General features: G+C 45.6%; 1 protein-coding gene across 2 annotated transcripts in view; it reads right to left on the reverse strand.

The window, feature by feature from the left end:
• Positions 1–17226, reverse strand: part of CFAP69 (cilia and flagella associated protein 69) — a 64970-nt gene that overhangs the window by 43631 nt on the left and 4113 nt on the right. For both annotated transcript variants that reach the window (XM_083189355.1, XM_083189356.1), the window contains exons 2-3: positions 9979–10041; positions 5551–5616 (exon numbers count right to left, since the gene is read on the reverse strand). In XM_083189355.1, coding sequence (XP_083045481.1) covers positions 5551–5616; positions 9979–10041 — 129 coding nt within the window. The remainder of the gene's footprint in view (positions 1–5550; positions 5617–9978; positions 10042–17226) is intronic.

Consider the following 17226-nt stretch of genomic DNA (forward strand, 5'->3'; position numbering starts at 1 on the left):
TTATCTTTGTGAATACCCTTGGCGCGGTGGCCAGACCAAAGGGCAACGCCTTGAACTGTAAATGCAGGTCTCCTATTGCAAACCTCAACAAGGCCTGATGCTCCGGGTGTATAGGAACATGCAGATATGCGTCCTGGACATCCATGGACGCCAAAAATTCTCCCTGGTCTAGGCTCAGGAGCACTGACCGTAGAGACTCCATTTTGAAATGGTCTACCCATAAATGGACATTTAGAGACTTCAAATTTAGTATTGGTCTGAAAGACCCGTCTGGTTTGGGCACCAGAAACAGAGTGGAGTAAAAGCCTTTCTTCCACTCTGCCCTGGGAACCGGAGTAACCACCCCTTTCTCTAATAGGGAGTGAGCTGCTCTCACAAGAGCTGTACGCAGCCGCGCTTCCTTTGGCAAGGATGTGGGGATAAACCTTTTCGGAGGCAGACCTCTGAAAGGAATTTTGTAGCCCTGGGCTATAATGTCTAACACCCAGGCATCCTGGTCTAGAGAAGCCCATGCTTCCCTGAAATGTGAGAGACGCCCCCCCACCTTTATCACTGCCGGGCAAATCCCCTGACAGTCATGCGGAGGGTTTGTCCTCTCCTTTGGTGGCAGGCTTCTTGTGAAAGGAGCCAAACTTGGACTTCGGGGTCTTGCCCCTAGAGGACTGAAACTTTCCCCTGAATGACTGTCCTCGAAAGGACGCACCCCCTCTAGGGGAGGGCCGAAAGGACGGCCTAAAGGCAGAAAATCTGGATGCCTGCTTAGCCGTGGGAGCCGGCAGAAATGTACTTTTGCCGCCCGTGGCCTGCTTAATTATTTCCTCCAATTCTGACCCAAATAACAACTTTCCTTTGAAAGCTAAAGTTTCTAGGGCCTTTTTGGACTCATTGTCCGCTTCCCAGGCCTTAAGCCAGAGCACTCTCCTGGCATTAATCGACACTGTGGACACTCTGGTTGCCATTTTAAGTGCTTCCTCCTCTGCTTCTACCACATACTCAGCAGCTGCCTTAAGCTTCTCCGCCAGCAGCAATACACCAGGGTCAGCCTGTAGCATGGTGCATAATTCACCAGCCCACTCAATCATGGCCTTAGAGACCCAGGCTGAAGCAATAAGAGGGCGTAGGGTGAATCCCACCCCTTCAAATATAGCCTTGAGGTTACCCTCCAGCTTTTTATCCACAGGATCTTTAAAAGCTGCACCGCCCTGTACTGGTAAAACAGTAGCCTTGGACAAACGTGCCACTGAAGCATCCACAACTGGCACCTTTTCCCAGAGCTCCGCATGAGACTCCGGCATGGGGTACAGACTCAGGAATCTCTTGGGCATTTGCAGCCTCTTATCAGGGGTTTTCCAAGCCCCTTCCAACAATTCCTGTAAACCTTCATCCGAAGGAAAGGTAACAGCCTCCTTACGCTGTCGCTTAAACACACCTTTAGCAGGAGTTTTATCCTCCACTGACAGTTTTAAAGCCTGTTTCACAGCTACAATAAGATCCTCTACTCCTGCAGAAGAGGTCTCTTCAAAATCATCACCCTGATCCCAGGGGATGTCAGTATACGCTCCCTCCTCCTCATCTACCAATGTAGGCATAGCATAAGACCTTTTAGGTGTCCCTGCAACATCAACATCAATCTTGTCTAGTATCTCACTAAACCTGTTGATCCCCCTCGCAGTATCCTGCATCACCTGAATAAAGGCAGGGTCTGCCTGGGTAAGAGGCAAGGAGCCAGAAGACTGCTGAGATGATGGCATAGGTCTCTGGGATTCTACCAAGCTATCACTCTGCCTGTCCAGTAGCTGCACCAAAGCGTTCACTGACCTGCCTAGGGCCATGGCCCACGCGGGTTCAATCTGCTCTGCCCTCTGAGGTTCACTCCCCATGGGTCTCACAGCAGCGCAAGTGTTACATAAGCCCCCCATGGCCATCTGCTCAGGGACAAATTTCTGTGTGCATACATTACACGCGCTCAGTGCAATAAGGGCTCCCTCCCCCAAAACCACAGCATGTTGCTCAGACATGATGAAAAGTGATATATATATATATATACAGTGCATACAATGTACTAGCGATTAAACAGGTTTAATGCACTCAGTCACTTGTCTGTCTGTTGGTTTCAGATGCGGGGAAACAATGCCCAGGAAATCCAAACACTCTGCTAGGATCTGTAAGCCAGCTCAGCTCCGCTGCAAGCGTTCTGAAAGGCGCCAAACACAGAGTGAGGGAAGAGACCAAAGTCCCTGCTGCTGCGGGGTCCGTGACTTTTGGCACCAACCACCCCCAGTCAGCCGCTCCCTAGGTAGGATTTCCTAGTTCCAGTATCTCCCCCTCGACTGGGGACCACTTGGAACATGCCGGTAACAACGCTGCTGTCCTCTCATATAGGAGCTCAGCGTGTAAGCTCCGCATAAAATGGCCGCCGCCATCACGGAGCGCCTGTCCCCCATGATCCTCACCTAAACGTGAAGCCGGTTTCAGGACACTCCAGAGCCCAGGCAGCTTCTTAAAAGAAGCTGTAAGCGCTGCACAGGGAGGCCAGACAGCGTCTCCCTTGTGCACAGTGAGCTGACAGGACGCGCTTCTGCCAGCTCCTGCTGCGCTAGCAGTGTGAGGATTCACTATGAGAATCCTCACACTGTGCCTACCTAGCTAGAGTATAATTAATAAAATAATAAAATTCCCCTAACTACTTTAATTCTTCAGCTGCTCCTGCAGCTCTTTAGAATAGCACCCACTCCAGTGGGCACCTAACACGAACTGAAGAGTCCAGGATGCAGTAGGGGAGGAGCCTACCCTCTAAAAGCTTTAGGATAGGTGCCTGGCTCCTTCGGACCCTCCTACATCCCAGTGTTGAGCTGTGTCACCAGGACCATTGAAAGAGAAATAAGAGTAGGAGACAATGCTAAATGCACACAATTTATGAGACAGACAGATAGATAGATAGATAGATAGATAGATAGATAGATAGATAGATAGATAGATAGAAAGAAATGTAATGCAGACACTTATATAGAGTAATATATAGTTAGTGTTACTGTACAGAATGCTTATGTAATAGGTCAAATAAAATAAAAAGAAATCAGGCCCAATATTCCTAAATCTAAAAACAAATCTAAAAAATTGTCTGGGTATTCACAATGACAGCAGCAGTAAATAAATACACCTGTGATTGCATATTGAATAGATTGTTTGAACCCACAATAAAATGTTATAAATTTGAATTGACTTCGCTTCTTTATTTACTGCTGGCATGGAAGAATTTAATTCAAATACACATATGTACATTAAAGAAAATGTAATAAATAAATAACTAATGACAGGCCATCAAATAACTAATGGTGTGTACACATGGTAGATCAATGCGATCAGATCGTATCGGGACTCGCATCGCACGGCATGCAGAGGGACAATTTAGACTATATAGTGCAGATCTGCACTATATAGTCTTGGCTGCCCTCTCTATTTGGCTGCCGATTTGCACTCACATGGGAGCGCGCGTCGGCAGCGCATCGGGCTCGCAAGCCCTAAAAAAGCATGTGATCTGTTATATGGCTTCTGATGTTCACTATATCGGCAACATCGGAAGCCATATCGCACCGTGTGCACACACTATAAATCACATATATCAATATTCTTCACATTTAATAACAAATAGGGTGTGATTTAATAGGATGAGAGATTCAGAAAATGAGAGATTTGGTAAGAAAACCAGTTTGATTTTGCAGTGTAAATGATTGCCGCTTTAAAAACTGGAGATTTCTTACCAAATCTCTCACTTTCTGAATCTCTCATCCTATTACATTTCACCCATAAGGTTCTCTCAATAGAGAGGTGGATGTTTGGATTCTCTATTGAACACTATCACTGGGAATGAATAATGTTTAATCCTGTAATGTATGGAGGACCGCTATTACTTTTAAACATCCACCTCTCTATTTAGAGACCAATATGTGATTTGGGCCCTTATTCTGATCGGTGCGGCCGGATCCGAATATGCGGCCAGCACCGTGCGTCCTAAACCCCGCCTTCCATACGGATCGCCAACTCCGTCCGTACGCGGTAAGAAGCTGTCCGAACGGACCGCACGTGTATTTCTCATGAATACACCTCCTCCATCTCAGGGAACCTCCCCCATCATTCGATGGTCGCAGACCATCGAATGCAGGACCGAGTGGCCAGGCAGCTCCCGCAACCTCAGACCACACAGGCATTTCTCCGTGCAAAAGCAGGGTTCTGGGCGGGCAGCTGACATCCGGCAATGTCATATGTCCGACCCCTACACGTGCGTCACGGCCGCATTACCATACGTACGCCCAGCGTTTGCATGGGAACGCCCATGAAAAGCGGGGTGTAAACATATGCTAATGAGCCCAAACAGCCCTTCACACCCCTCTCCACCCCCTGTTCGTAGTGTACACATTTCATGCGGAATGTGGCCGTGCGTCCGGCTCGCACATGCGCAGAGACGCCTCTGCACATGCGCAGACACAAAACATCGGCGGCACGAACGCACACGGATATTACCGCACCAACCAGAATTAGGGCCTTAGTTATTGGATGACCGGTCATTATTTATTTATTACATTTAATTATTTCTATTTGAATTAAATTCTTCCAAGCCAACAATAAATAAAGAATCACAGGAAATTCACATTTAGAACATATGTAATAGGTCAGTATTTAATAATGTCAGATAGGTTTCCGCAGTTTGCAAGATGTTTCAGTAAAATGTCTCAGCTGGACTGGTTCTCGAAATGTTTTTTATTTAACTCATGATTATCTAGTACTGTCCTTACGTATGTGTATTACCATACATGGGGGAACACTCAATTGGGCTTTTAGCTCGTTACCTTATAAAAGAACATTCTATATAGTAAAGGTAAAGAGAAGTCCTCTGCCCAGACCATGAATAAATCAATTTTCTGGTAAATTCACGCATACAAATCCCCCCATATGTATTCTACATTAAGGGGGGTATTCTGGTGGATTTGCTCAGATGCGAATTCACATCCTTGCGAGTCAACCTAACCCCGCCTTGCGAATGGTGGTCCGCTGGTCCACCATTCACAAGGCGAGTTCCTTCGCACTGGCTACGAATGGGTGTTTTATATAAACATCCACTCGCAGCCTGCAGTGGAACACCCGCATCATTCGATGGTCAGCGACCGTCGAATGATGTGGAACGTGCACGCATATGTAAGGGTGCTCTGAGGCCCTCTTTCATATGCGTGCACGTTCAGAAGGAAGTGGGAGGACATCTGGCATCTGGTGATGTCAGTTGCCCGCCCCCCGGTGCCCACGTCATAGCCTCATTAGCATGAGAACGCCCATAAACCGCTAGGTGATCAAATATTGTAATGGGGTCTCCCCACGCCCCTCTTCACCCCCCGCCCGCTGTCCTGGGTGCGTGCACCCAGTCATCTGAGTATTCTCAGTGGGTGCACGCACCCTGCGTATGCACAGTAACAAAACATCGGTCCCCGTGCGAACGAACGGCCGCAGTGAACGGACCTGAATACGATCCTAAGAGCCCTTAGCAGCACAGAAGGATACAATACCGCTGCAGTAATGTTTGGCGAGTTTCTTCAACACCCTTAATTGTCTCTCTATTAAATTTCTCTGAAAAACATAATTCATTGTTATTAGTTATTATTCCTATGGCACAGGCTTACATATTATTACAAGCACTACTATTATGACTTGTAACCGGACATTATGCCAATGACCACATGTGGCAACAACTACAGTAGCCTTCTATGCCATGACATGAGCAATTTACCATGGGGTCTATTCAGATAGCAGATCAGCACTCAGAACCTTATGTTATCTACACTGCTCCAAAAAAATAAGGGGAACACTTAAACAACACAATGTAACTCCAAGTCAATCACACTTCTGTGACATCACACTGTCCACTTAGGATGCAACACTGATTGACAATCAATTTCACATGCTGTTGTGCAAATGGAATAGACAACAGGTGGTACTATAGGCAAATAGCAAGACACCCCAATAAAGGAGTTGTTCTGCAGGTGGTGAACACAGATCACTTCTCAGCTCCTATGCTTTCTGGCTGATGTTTTCAGTGGTAGCATGAGACGGACCCTACAACCCACACAAGTGGCTCAGGTAGTGCAGCTCATCCAGGATGGCATATCAATGCGAGCTGTGGCAAGAAGGTTTGCTGTGTCTGTCAGCGTAGTGTCCAGAGCATGGAGGCGCTACCAGGAGACAGGCCAGTACATCAGGAGACGTGGAGGAGGCCGTAAGAGGGCAATAACCCAGCAGCAGGACCACTACCTAACGGGAGGAGCACTGCCAGAGCCCTGCAAAATGACCTCAAGCAGGCCAGAAATGTGCATGTGTCTACTCAAACGGTCAGAAACAGACTCCATGAGGGTGGTATGAGGGTCTGGCATCCACAGGTGGGGGATGTGATTACAGCCCAACACTGTGTAGGACGTTTGGCATTTGCCAGAGAATACCAAGATTGCCAAATTTGCCACTGTCGCCATGTGCTCTTCACAGATGAAAGCAGGTTCACACTGAGCACATGTTACACACGAGTCTGGAGATGCCAAGGAGAACGTTCTGCTGCCTGCAACATCCTCCAGCATCACCTGTTTGGCAGTGGGTCAGTAATGGTGTGGGGTGGCATTTCTTTGGGGTGCTGCACAGCCCTCCATGTGCTCGCCAGAGGTAGCCTGACTGCCATTAGGTACCGAGATGAGATCCTCAGACCTCTTGTGAGACCATCTGCTAGACCTCATGTTGCTGGAGTGTGTCAGCAGTTCCTGCAAGATGATGGCATTGATGCTATGGACTGGCCCGACAGTTCCCCAGACCTGAATCTGGAGCACATCTGGGACATCATGTCTCGCTCATGTCTCGCTCCATCCACTAACGCCACGTTGCATCACAGACTGTCCAGGAGTTGGCAGATGCTTTAGTCCAGGTCTGGGAGGAGATCCCTCAGGAGACCACCCGCCACCTCATCAGGAGCATGCCCAGGCGTTGTAGGGAGGTCATACAGGCACGTGGAGGCCACACACACTACTGAGCCTCATTTTGACTTGTTTTAAGGACATTACATCAAAGTTGGATCAGCCTGTAGTGTGTTTTTCCACTTTCATTTTGAGTGTGACTACAAATCCAGACCTCCATGGGTTAATAAATTTGATTTCCATTGATAATTATTGTGTGATTTTGTTGTCAGCACATTCAACTATGTAAATAAAGTATTTAATAAGAATATTTCATTCATTCAGATCTAGGATGTGTAACGTTAGTGTTGCCTTTATCTTTTTGAGCAGTGTATAAAAGTGTAGTTGTATAGTGCACACTTAAACCATCTCTTCCCATGTGGGGCCTGCACCCCAGCATTTATACAGTAATACTATACAGTGCTAGGTTATCAACGGTCTTAAGTGTAGCATATCTCCCTATATTTGGTGGTAAGCTGGGTGGAACTGGGGGAGTGGCCACGTTGCAGAGGGCTGTATCTATGCCATGAAGGGGGCATGGCCACACCCCCAGGGACTTGTTATCGATAGACTGCCACTGCCCTCTCTCTGAAGGTCACTTCCTATCATCTCTTTCATGCTGCACGCAGTACTGGAAGGAATGCCCAGCACCACAGGTGTGGCATAGGGCTCCGACAGTTAGGATCCCGACAATCATTAGCCCGACATCGGGATCCCAACTGGCCGGACTCAGACAGCATGGCAAGCGCAACGAAGCCCCTTGCGGGCTCGCTGCGCTCGCCACGCTGCGGGCGCGGTGGCTCGCTACGCTCGCCACCTATTTCATTCTCCCTCTATGGGGGTCGTGGACCCCCACAAGGGAGAATTGCCGGTGGCCGTCGGGAACCCGTCTGTGTTTTAACAGTCGGGATCCCGACGTCAGGTAAATGACTGTCGGGATCCCGACTGTCGGGACCCCGTCCGGCAGCCAGCACCACTACCTGCTGTAGAGTGAATGGGTCATGCTCGCCAAATCCCAGACAGAAAGAGACAATGCAGTCCCATTTGTGACAGAGTGGCTGTCCTGCTGAAATCAGAATGCATAGGGTTATGTTACTGTATGTGTACGACGCACATAAAATACAGTACAGTATTGTGCCAGTATTGCTACCGAATAATGAGTTCTTCAGCTCTCAGTATAGTAGCACAAACCACAATAGTAAATGAATAGTGCAATGCAATGAAGTTGTCTTTTAAACTTGCTACTCCTTTATGATGCTTTATTATGTCTTTATGATATATAACAGACAGCATGTTTTTAATAATATATTCTATATTATGTCACACCTAGATTTATCTTAAATGCTTAATTACTAATTCTTACCATGTTCATTTACAAATACATTTTGCCGTAAATTGAGCCATATCTAATCTCTAAATCCTTATAGGTGTTTCTGAGATCTGATCCTTAGGGACCACTAACAGTGCATGTTTTCCACATGTCCTAGCTGCATCATGGGTATTCATTACTGACTGGCAAGTTTGAATTGATCTGCAGGTGGTGCCAATTACATCCCTTGTAATGTGAGAACAGCCTTGGCACACATATAGCATGCTCATTACACTGGATTTGAGAATCACTGCTCTAACTGGTCCTTTTCCCTATTCTGTCAGAGGATATCATGATATCTAACTGTAGAGTGTTCTTGAACAAGGACTCAGTTACTTGTTCTTTACATATTCAAATGTGCAATAAATATTAACATACACATATATTGTAGCAGAGGATTACTATTATCTATACATGTTAGAGTAGCACCAGTGCTAAGAATTTGCTTTCTACATACTGTACTGCCGGGATGCGGTCATTCGTCAGACTGCATTTAGGTCTACGGTCATTAGGTCGACCCCACTAGGTCGACTTGCAGGAAGGTCGACCTGACTTAAGGTCGACATGGGCCAAGGTCGACATGACTTAAGGTCGAATTTGCATAAAGGTCGACATGAGGAAGGTCGACTGGTCATAAGGTCGACATGGGTTTTTCACTGTTTTTTGAGCCGACATGTGCCGACAGGCGGTATTTCATGCCCTACCATCCACTAGGGCGTGGTGGGAGAATAAAATAGTGTGCCGAGCGCAGCGAGGCACCGTGCCCGAAGCATTGCGAGCGAAGCGAGCGATGCGAGGGTCCGATTCTCATTGCCAACTGTGTCCATGTCGACTGTGTCGACATTCGGATAAAAAACAGTGAAAAACCCATGTCGACCTTATGACCAGTCGACCTTCCTCATGTCGACCTTTATGCAAATTCGACCTTAAGTCATGTCGACCTTGGCCCATGTCGACCTTAAGTCAGGTCGACCTTCCTGCCAGTCGACCTAGTGGGGTCGACCTAATGACTGTAGACCTAAATGCAGTCTGACGAATGATCCCATTCCGTACTGCCATATGCCGTGTATAATCCAAGAGAGGGCTGCAGCTCCCCCAGGTAAAGTCCGCAACTATAGTGAAGCCGGATGCAGTCTGTGAGACTGCACTGGCTTTACTGTGACTGGCAGTGACTTCCTATTAGATGTCAGACCTGCCAGTCACCAAGGCAGTCCCATTGGGAGGTGTTACCTTGCTCCGGGACGCCTTGCTGCGGGCTGCCGTGCAAAAATGGCAAATGCGCATGCGCTGGTCCCGGTGGCTGTAACTTGTATTGTACAGACGCTGTGACCATGATTACTTCTATGGGCTGCTGCCGAAGCAGCCCATAGAAGCTGGCCATATGCGCAGTACATATGTTTATACTGTCCCGGCGCCTTTCATCATAGGACAGGCGCCGGTGATGGGTAGGCAGCGGCAGCAGTGGTGGTGACAGGGGGGGGGGTTCCTGAAAGAGGTAGGAGCCGCCACTGAATAACATTCTCTGTTATCAGCAATATACCAACAGAATTTTCAGAACATCTATTATTTGTTTACATACATTATCAAAACGGTAACTAAATAGAGAAGTATAAATGTTCTAAAACTTACAGAGAACGGATCTTCAAACAACTTGAGAACTCGATCCAGATCCATAGGTTTAAATTGAACTGCCTGAAAGACAAGGTTACCAACTTAATAATGCAATTGTACGAATCAGAGGGTAGTGCTTATATTTGTATTTATATTATTACTTATATTTATTATTGAGTTACTAATTAAATATTATTATTTACATTTATTATTGAGCTCCTAATTAAATATTATTATTTATATGTATTAAGGCGTCTATACATTTATTTGGCTTGAAACTCTAACACACACTTTAAGCTAGCTTAACTAAAAATAACTCACGCTGACACAATAAAGACACGGACACCGTAACAATTAGATTTAAAGGTCATAAGTATATTTATTAATGTGGTATGACACTCTCGTAAAGGGCTGGCAATAAGGCGCCAGGAATGCCCAGCTCTAGTCACATCTCAAAAATGGCGGCGATCTTAAACGCCCCACCTGATTGATATTAAATATGGGAACGACTGAGACGGCCCATCTGACTAAGGCACAACCTAACGCTGGGAAGTCTCACCACCCCCGCTCTGGCCGGTGTGGACACTCCGCTGACGGAGTGCCCACCGCGCCCCCCCCGCAAAGGCAGGACACCCTGCCGTCTTTCCTGGGGACAGTGCCTCCCAGCGCCCTCTCATGCCACAAGTGACCGCTGGACCGTGACGCCCTACCGCCTTAGTTGAAATAATGGTAAATGTACCAATGATTTGACTATAAATTGAAATGCCAAAGGCAAGGGAGGGTGGGTGGGGCTGAAGAAATTCTGCAAGAGGAAGTACTCCCTGTAAGGACCTGCCTATATACCCCTCTCCCTAAGCTAAGCTCACCCCCCCCCCCCCCCCCCCCCCGTTCACCCAAAGGCTAACTAAACAAAACTGAAACCAACTTTAAACACACTAGCAGTCATTAACTCTTTCCTGCCAACCCAAAAAATGTAAGCCTCTTAACCCCTTCCCGACATTTGACGTACATTTACGTCATGGTCGGGAAGTACTTCCCGACACATGGCATAAATGTACGTCATGGATTTAAACTGTCACCACGTCTATAGACGCGGTGACAGTTTGGAGATGTCTGCTGTCCCTGACAGCAGACATCCCCCCTCGCCGCCCAGGGGGGGCAGGGATGCCCCCCCCGGTCGGCGATCGCTGTGATTGGCTGTTCAAATCTGAACAGCCATTCACAGCGTTTCCTGTGTTACCGGCGGCTAAGCCGCTCGGTAACACAGGGATCGGTGGTGATCGGTGCTGTTAAGTACAGCACCGATCACCACCGATGAGCAGCACCCCCCCTCCCACCCACCCGGCACTCACCCGGCAGCTCCCCCAGCTCCCCCGGCAGCAGCAGCAGTAGGCAGCCTCAGCGCACGCAGCGCTTCCCCCCTCCCACCCCCCCGCAAGCCGCAGCAGCAGCAGCATGTATGAGATGTGTTAAAAAAAAAAAATGTACTGAAATATATATATATATATATATATATATACTGCACGATAGGCTGGCACACTCCCCTCTTGTTGCGTCCGCCCGGGTGCCGGCAATTATAGTATTATATACAGACGAGAGAGCCGCACAGCACGGGACTGTATTCCATTCACAATAAATCAAAAGGCAACAGCCAGTTGTCTTGCAACGTTTCGGGAACTTTTATTATCCCGTCCTCAGGCTAGGTAACATATACAAAGAATGATAAAAGACATTTACCTTTTATTGCCTCTCGTCTTGCGTTCAGCGTGTAGCGTCCTCCTCCTGCTTCCAACTCCCTTCCGGGTACAGGGTCACTGCGTCCACGTACTGGGACGTCGGTTGCGTCAGAGTGGGCGGATCAGCTGTCAGCAGACGCTTGGTTACACAGAGTGCACTACGATACATAACAAACAAACAATAAGTTACATTAAAAAACAATCAAAAAGTGACGTAATAGTAAGATTGTGGATCCGTTGTGGTCAAGAATATAGGTACATATGGCCCTGAAGCATTACATTATACAAATATTGACTACTGTGGGCAAATTATGTGGGTATTTCAAAGAAAAATATTTAAATTGAGCTGGTCGTTCAAACCTTTGGGTTTGACAGTATCCAGCATGAAGATCCACTTTGCCTCACACTTGAGTAGCTTCAGGTGTCTGTCGCCCCCTCTTCCATCATCCGGTATATGGTCGATGACCATATGACGGAAGCTAGCCAGATTATGCTTGGCTTCTGCAAAATGCTTGGCAAGTGGTTGATCTCATGCCGTGAGACATATCTGAAGGACACCACGGACCTCCTGGTATCATTGAGCAAGCTTGGTGATGTCCCGGATAACACCTGGATGGTGACCCTGGACATCACCAGCTTGTATACCAACATTCCACATATTGAAGGATTGAGAGCCATTGAAGTATTGATTAAGAACCATCCAGAGTATTCGGGCCCAAATCCCGATTTTTTTCTCACATTATTGAAGTTAATTTTGGAAAGAAATTATTTTTTCTTCAATGGCAAATATTATATACAACGCACCGGGGTGTCTATGGGATCTAATGTATCCCCGACATATGCAAATGGCTACATGTCACATATTGATTACAGGTTTTTCCTCAACCGTGAGAATAGAGACAAGATTCTCTACTACAAACGTTATATAGATGACGTCATCCTCTTCTGGCGTGGAACGTACGAGGAGTTCCACATTTTGATGGAAGGGGTTAACAATGCAGATTGTCCCATAAAATATACGTTTTCCATGAGCCTGGAAGAGATACATTATCTAGACGTCAACATCAAACTGTGTAATAATAAAATCCAAACCAGTGTTTTTTCCAAACCTACGGATAAAAATACCATTTTAAGGGCGGACAGTTTCCACCCCAAATCCACCATTAGCAGTCTTCCCTTCTCCCAATTCTTAAGGGCCAAAAGAATCACTAGTGACCCTAATACACTTGAAACTACTTTGGATGACATGACAGACAAATTTAGAGAGAGGGGATATAGTGAGATGACCATCAGCGCAGCAAGGGAGAGAATAAAAACCATCCCCAGAGAAGACACACTTAAGTCTGCCGCTAAAACAACATCTAACCCCAGTGTAAACTGGGTTCAGAAATATAATACCTCTTCCCATACTGTCAAAAAACAGTGAGAAACAACTGGCCAGTTATCCAACAAGAATTCAGAAGCCTGAAGAGAGTAGAAGTGAGACACTGCTACGAGAGGGGAAAAAATATCCGAGACTGGGTAGTACACAGTGATATTACAAACCAGTTGAAGGAGAGCACTATGGTAACCAGGAAAACAAATGGATGCCATAAGTGCACGGGCTGCAAAACATGCAGCCATATGATATCAGGTAAATACTTCTGCCATCCACACACTGGGCAGAAGTACTATATCAACCATAACCTGTCATGTTCAAGTTCTTATGTGGTCTACTTGGCAAAATGCCCCTGTGGCTTAAACTATGTAGGCAAGACCATGCGCACCTTTAAGGAGCGCATGGCCTTGCACCGCTCCGCTATTAGTGCCGCTATTAAAGGTAAAGGCATGGATCAACCACTTGCCAAGCATTTTGCAGAAGCCAAGCATAATCTGGCTAGCTTCCGTCATATGGTCATCGACCATATACCGGATGATGGAAGAGGGGGCGACAGACACCTGAAGCTACTCAAGTGTGAGGCAAAGTGGATCTTCATGCTGGATACTGTCAAACCCAAAGGTTTGAACGACCAGCTCAATTTAAATATTTTTCTTTGAAATACCCACATAATTTGCCCACAGTAGTCAATATTTGTATAATGTAATGCTTCAGGGCCATATGTACCTATATTCTTGACCACAACGGATCCACAATCTTACTATTACGTCACTTTTTGATTGTTTTTAATGTAACTTATTGTTTGTTTGTTATGTATCGTAGTGCACTCTGTGTAACCAAGCGTCTGCTGACAGCTGATCCGCCCACTCTGACGCAACCGACGTCCCAGTACGTGGACGCAGTGACCCTGTACCCGGAAGGGAGTTGGAAGCAGGAGGAGGACGCTACACGCTGAACGCAAGACGAGAGGCAATAAAAGGTAAATGTCTTTTATCATTCTTTGTATATGTTACCTAGCCTGAGGACGGGATAATAAAAGTTCCCGAAACGTTGCAAGACAACTGGCTGTTGCCTTTTGATTTATTGTGAATGGAATACAGTCCCGTGCTGTGCGGCTCTCTCGTCTGTATATATATATATATATATATATATATATATATAAATATATTTGCAATATCCCAAGCTGCGTCCAGGTCCTGGATTAACACTTGTGAAGAAGAGGCGGCACTCAATGGATTGGTTTTAAAGGTGTATTATAAATAGCATAGGTGCTCCAATGACGGTGGTTACATCAAGACAGACAGACAAGAAGTCTGTCTTGATGTAACCACCGTCATTGGAGCACCTATGCTATTTATAATACACCTTTAAAACCAATCCATTGAGTGCCGCCTCTTCTTCACAAGTGTTAATCCAGGACCTGGACGCAGCTTGGGATATTGCAAATATCTATACACCCACGGAGGGCACCTTGGTTCTATCAAGTATTATCCAGAGTGCCAAACCACAACTGTTTCTATATATAAATATATATATATATGTGTGTGTGTATGTGTATGTATATATACACACATATATGTATGTGTATATATGTATATATATATATATATATACACATATATATATGTATGTATATATATATATATATATATATATATATATACACATACACACACACACACATATATATATATATATATATATATATATATATATATATATATAGAAAGATATTCCCGACATATGACGTATATATACGTCATGGTCGGGAGGTACTTCCCGACCGAAGACGTATATATACGTCATGGTTTTAAACTGTCACCGCGTCTATAGACGCGGTGACAGTTTGGAGATGTCTGCTGTCCCTGACAGCAGACATCCCCCCCTCGCGGCGATCGCTGCGATTGGCTGTTCAAATGTGAACAGCCAATTGCAGCGTTTTCTGTGTTACCGGCGGCTAAGCCGCTCGGTAACACAGTGATCGGTGGTGATCGGTGCTGTTAAGTACAGCACCGATCACCACCGATCGCCAGCCCCCCCCCCTCCCACCCGGCAGCCCCCCCTCCCTCCCACCCACCCGGCTGCCGCAGCGCTAGCACCCCTTCCACCCCCCCACCAGCCGCAGCGCCAGCCCCCCTCCCAAAGCTGGTGACCAAAATGGGGTCACATGTGGGGGGGTTCCACTGTATTGGTGCTTCGGGGGTCTTGCTAATGCGACATAGCACCCACCATTCATTCCACCACCAAATATCACTCCTTCCCTTCTGAGTCCTGCCATGCACCCAACTGGTATTTTTTGGTCACATGTGAGGCATTGCCATACTCGGGAGAAATTGGGGCACAGATTTTGGGGTGCTTTGTCTCCTTCATTCCTTGTGAAAATGAAAAATTTTGAGCCAGATCTGCATTTTTGTGTAAAAAATTACATTTTTTTACACAAAAATGCAGATCTGGCTCAAAATTTTTCATTTTCACAAGGAATGAAGGAGACAAAGCACCCCAAAATCTGTGCCCCAATTTCTCCCGAGTATGGCAATGCCTCACATGTGACCAAAAAATACCAGTTGGGTGCATGGCAGGACTCAGAAGGGAAGGAGTGATTTTTGGATTTTGCAGCACAGATTCTGGTTGAATGACCCCCTGAAGCACCCATACAGTGGAACCCCCCCCACAAGTGACCCCATTTTGCAAACTACACCCTTCAGGGAATTCATCAGGGGGTATAGTGTACATTTCAAACCCCCAGGGGTTTCACCAATTTTGATACAACTGAGCTGTGAAAATGAAAAATTTAATTTTTTCATTTTCACAGCCCAGTTGTATCAAAATTGGTGAAACCCCTGGGGGTTTGAAATGTACACTATACCCCTAAATGAATTCCCTGAAGGGTTGTAGTTTGCAAAATGGGGTGACTTGTGGGGGAGGTTCCTAACTTTTAGCACTTATGGTGCCTAGAAACCTACATGGTGCCTAAAAAAAAATCTCATAAAAAGGAGGTTCCAAAATCAAGTAGGTGCTCCTTCTATTATGAAGCCTGTGGTTTGGTCAACGTGCACACTAGGGCCACATATAGGATATTTATGAAAACAAAAGAATTGGGGGAATCAATTTTTAGTCACATTTCTCTAGTAAAATCTACTGTATTCGTTAGAAAAATTTATTAAAATTGAAACTCTGCAAAAAAAAAAAGAAATTTTGAAATTTCACCGACACTTTGTTTTAATTCCTGTGAAACACATAAAGGGTTAACAAACTTCCAAAATGCTGTTTTGAATACTGTGAGGGGTGCAGTTTTTGAAATGGCATCATTTATGGGGGTGTCTCACATACAAGTCCCTCAAAGTCACATCAGAACTGAACTGGTCCCTAAAAAAATCAGTGTTTGAAATTTTCTTGAAAATTTGAGAATTTGCTATTCATATTTGAAGCCTCCTAGTGTCCAAAAAAATGAAAAGGAGGTTGAAATAATGATTGCAACATAAAGTAGACATATGGTCTTTGTTAGTTATTACCTATTTTGAGTGGTATGTTTATTTGTCTCACAAGCAGAAAATGTGACATTTTGCAAATTGCTAAATTTTCCATTTTTTCACGACATTTTGGTATTTTTCACAAAAAAACACAGACTGTATCGACCCAAATTTACCACTAATTTGAAATACAATGTGTCACGAGAAAACAATCTCAAAATCACTGGGATAAGTAAAAGCAAAAAAAAGTTATCCCCACTTAAGTGAAACATGTCAGATTGAAAAAAATGGCTCTGTCAGGAACGCAAAAACTGGCTGTGTCAGGAAGGGGTTAAGTACGCTCTGGCTTAGGCAGCCCTTGCTTAATCTAACGTGCCCATACAAGCACCGATCCCGTCGTGCGTTCTGGGCTAAAATAGCATCGCATTGCATGCCTTGTGCATGCAATGCGATGCGATGAAAAGCAAGTACAAAAAGTATGTGCAGCACATACTTTTTGTACTGTGCGATGAGATGCAGCGGGAGCGCGCACCTCAAAGCACAGATCGCAACGCAGGGATCGGTGCGTGTATGGGCACCTTTAGTGAGCTACTAATTAAATATTATTTATATTTATTATTGCGTTACTAATTAAATACTCAAAATATCTTAGCATATATATATATATATATATATATATATA

The sequence above is a fragment of the Crinia signifera genome, chromosome 5 (assembly GCF_055691185.1).
Source record: "Crinia signifera chromosome 5, ASM5569118v1, whole genome shotgun sequence".
Classification (NCBI taxonomy): domain Eukaryota; kingdom Metazoa; phylum Chordata; class Amphibia; order Anura; family Myobatrachidae; genus Crinia; species Crinia signifera.